The sequence below is a fragment of the Silene latifolia genome, chromosome 7, assembly GCF_048544455.1.
Source record: "Silene latifolia isolate original U9 population chromosome 7, ASM4854445v1, whole genome shotgun sequence".
In the NCBI taxonomy this organism is placed as follows: domain Eukaryota; kingdom Viridiplantae; phylum Streptophyta; class Magnoliopsida; order Caryophyllales; family Caryophyllaceae; genus Silene; species Silene latifolia.
This window is the reverse complement of record NC_133532.1, coordinates 124207131-124211111: the sequence shown is the minus strand read 5'-3', so window position 1 is coordinate 124211111 and position 3981 is coordinate 124207131. Positions and strand designations below refer to the sequence as shown.

Below are 3981 nucleotides of genomic sequence, written 5' to 3'. Positions count from 1 at the left end.
AGAATTCAGATCAACACGAGATTCTCGATGAACGAAACTCCTTGAATTCGTTTTCAAATGGCGATATAAAAGGAGATATTAGTTGAATCATGTATTTCTGCCTGTTTTCGCTGCTTCTCAGGAAGTGAGCTGCAATTGACGACTCCAGAAGCTGCACGGTGCTAAAAAGGATATTGACTTGCATTTTGATGCAATACGAAGTTATCAAGACGGACAAATAGAACTTCAAAAGCAATCACAAATATGCACTCAATCAAAAACCGGAATGTAGGAGACATCGGAAAAGAGTCAATATAAGGACAACATGAAGAGCAACTCGAGTAGAGAAGCATTGAGGTTCTTCTGTTGTTATGGACTGGCCTTTAGCTCGGGTGAAATTCCGAAATTCAAAAGAAGTTTTATAAAGTAGAAACCACAAACAAGTTCCGTATAACACAAATTCTCATTATAGACAGGAAATATCCGTCAATAGCTATAGACGGGCCAAATATCCATCCATTTTAAGCAAAAGACAAGCAACAAGTTGCATGGCAGGGACCAAAAATGTTACCACTTTAAGCATATTTGACTCGTTTTTCACTTTAGACAGATATATCCGTCTATAGGTAGACTAATTGTATAACACAAAATATAATCAAATCTTGAGCTGCTCAATGATGGAATGGCCATAACCAGCAAGGAACTGTATTCAACATGTGAAGTCCAATTACTGGTACAAAAAGGGATTTTCGGTCAAGTATCGTTTACATTCCAGCAAAAGCAGCCATAACATGCATAGTTTACTTACTACGGAGAACGACAAAGACAATGAACAATGTATACTTGGATAGTTTTGGAGAATATATACAAGCTGAAATAAATGAATGAAGCTTCAGCATGGAACCACAAGCTTACCCATATACGACGAATTAATTTCCAGCATGTGGCAAGGCTGCCATGAAAGAGTTGTATGAAGACTCCAAATCAAAGTGAAGTTGTCTTGATTGCTGCTCAGTCAATTCATCGGAAGCTCCCATCTTTGATAACCGGCCAAGCCACTCTTTCATCCTGGTCTTCCCCTCGAAATCCGGAGGCAATATACTAAGCTTGTTCAATGATCCAGAGAGGTCCGACAATAAGGGAAAGACCTGATCAACAGCCACCATGTTCAGTTTAAGAGAGTCCATGGCTGTGATGAAGTTCTGAACACACTCGGCCACAACAGCTGCCGATGTACCGGCTGTAGCTGAGGCAGCTGCCCGGTGTTCGACAGTGGCAGGCACCCCAGAGGTGACCAACCTATTCAAGGCAGATGGGCAGTCCATCTTGTATATATCGATAAACCTTTCAATGCTAGGGACGGAGTCTTTCAACGAAGAGGACAGGGTTTTGTAATGGGCAATCAATTTATGGCATTCGGTTTCGTAATCTGATGGGGTTATGACATCCCTAATGTAAGCCTTTTCTAGCTTCTCAGTTGCCTTGATTATGGCATATAACTCGGCAAAATTCTCATACATTTCCCGTTCACGCTTGTCATTCCACAATTTCACTTCCATCTTCTGCTTATATATGTATATAGATGGTTTAAAGTTCACTCTCTAAAAATCTTACCACACAAAATTTAGGGTTTTTTTAGGGTTAGGGTTTCTGAATCTAACTGATTGAGATTACAAATTGGAGAAGGAATAGGACACGCGCAGCTGAACAAAACAAATCAAACACAAAACATTCAAAATTAAATAGTCAGAACAACATTTTAACCACAACCCACAAACAATCAATAAACATTAATGCAATTGCATAGTCAATTAGTCTCTTGTAAGGAGACTTTCACTACTATTATGTAAAACGAATCACCAGGTTTCAGAAACCACAAACTCTTAAAAAGCGGATTCAAAAAACCCGTTTTTACACAAATTCACCCATACATGAACAATAAACACAATAAAAGTGGATTCTTGTAATTTTTTTGTGGAAATTTAGAAGAACCCACAAAAAATCGAAGGAAACCCATGTCAATAAATGAAATGTAGATCAAACCCAACAAACCTAAACCCTAAAAAGTGAGTTCTTGTAATTATTTTAGGGAAAATTAGAAGAACCCACAAAAAATTGAAGGAAACCCATGTCAATAAATGAAATGTAGATCAAACCCAACAAACCTACACCCTAAAAAGGTGAGTTCTTGTATTTATTTTAAGGAAACTTAGAAGAACCCACAAAAAATTGAAGGAAACCCATGATAATATATGAAATGTAGATCAAATCCAACAAAAAAAAACCCTAAAAAAAAAGGGGATCCTTGTAATTTTGGGGAGAAAAACTGGAAGAACCCAGAAAAATTGAAGAAAACCTAAAAAGGTGAGATTTTTTTATTTTTGGGGAGAAAAATTAAAAGAACCCAGAAAAAATTGAAGGAAACCCATGATAATATATGAAATGTAGATCAAACCCAACAAATCTAAAACCTAAAAAGTTGGATTCTAGTAACATATTTGGGGAAAATAAGAAGAACCCAGAAAAAATTGAAGGAAACCCAGGTTAATATACAAACTAATAATCAAAACCCAATAAACAAAAACCTAAAATTAGGTCATAAAAGCACAAAATTAGGATCCAGCTCATACTAAATAATACAGATTAATTAAAAAAATTAAGAACAAATAAGATGACAGCAATGAAATTGAAAGGGAGAGAAGTGTGAATAGAGAAGAAAGAAGGTGAAAAAGACTTACATAAAGAAATGAAGGAAAGGAAACGCGGTATTGTATTGGAAAGAGGGAAATTTATTTAGGGTTAAGTTAAGCAGCAGGTGAAAAAAGAAGAGAGAGAGTGACTGAAGATAGGAAGAAGATGTACACTTGTTGACAGAGAGATTGCGTGTTCTTTGGAAGTTTGGAAAACTCCCAATTTTGTTTATTTTTTTTCAGTGTTTACATCATGTGTAGATGTATGGACTATGGTGTAGTCATAATTTGATTTGATGTGGAAAAGGTTATGGGAGTTGTGGAGTTATGGCCAGAGTTGGTAAGCGGGTCATTCGGATTTGGTGCGAGTTAGGTCGGTTTGATTGATGTTTAGTTGGGTTTGTAGGGAGTTGGGTCGGATTGTATTGGGTGGAGTCTAGGGATGGGCATAATTCGGTCCGGATCGGAAAAATGGACCGGTCCGAACCGGAATCTAGTGGAGCGGGATCGGAATTTTTGACCGGAAAAATGGACCGGTCCGGACCGGAATCTAGTGGACTAGGATCGGAATTAAAAATTCCGGTCTGGTCTCCGATCCACCATTTTCTAAGATTCCGGTTTTCGGTCCGGTCCGGTCCGGACCAATTTGGACCGGAATTATAGTTATTTGCATTTTTATCTTAAAATTATGTTTTAATCTGGTCCGATCCGGTCCAATGGACCGGAATTTTTGGACCGGAATTTGTAAAAGTGGTCATGTAATGACAAATTCCGGTCCAATCGGTCCGGTCCGGAATATTTTAAATCCGGTCTGTTTTCGGTCCATGGTTTTTGTTGATTCCGGTTCTGATCCGGCCCGGTTCGGTCCGGTTTTGGACCGGTGCCCACCCCTAGCGGAGTCTGGTTATTTGGGTTTTGAGTGTGTTGATCAAGCTCTACAGAGATAATTGTTAGAATACAGAAACTATAAACATTTGGGTTGAATAATACCGGGGTCGATGGGGTTACCAGTTAATTTTGGAATACCGGTTCGAGATAGGGCGAGGTAGAAGTCGGATGTGTTTTGCTAGGTTTAGTTATAACATAGTGGTTGAGAGTTGAGTCAATGAAATCGGGGATAATAGCTTAAATTTGGTGCGGGTTAGGTTGGTTTAATTGATGTTAGTTTGGGTTTGTGGTGATGTGGGTCGAATTGAGTGGAGTCAGATTATTGTAGGTTCAAATGTGTTGTTATCAAGCTGTATAAGGACGATGATCAAAATGCAGTAATAAACATTCAAGTCGAATTGGATGAGGTTGGCCGGTGGAGTCG

At 38.5% G+C, this 3981-nt stretch overlaps 1 protein-coding gene across 1 annotated transcript; it reads right to left on the bottom strand.

Annotated features, from left to right (window-relative positions):
• Positions 1 to 654: 654 nt before the first annotated feature.
• On the bottom strand, positions 655 to 2959 carry LOC141592946 (vacuolar protein sorting-associated protein 28 homolog 1). Its single transcript, XM_074413841.1, has 2 exons — positions 2718 to 2959; positions 655 to 1682 (listed from the first exon to the last, which is right to left on the bottom strand). Exon 2 carries the CDS (start codon positions 1536 to 1538, stop codon positions 909 to 911), a length of 630 nt encoding a protein of 209 aa, XP_074269942.1. The 5' UTR covers positions 1539 to 1682; positions 2718 to 2959; the 3' UTR covers positions 655 to 908.
• Positions 2960 to 3981: the final 1022 nt, after the last annotated feature.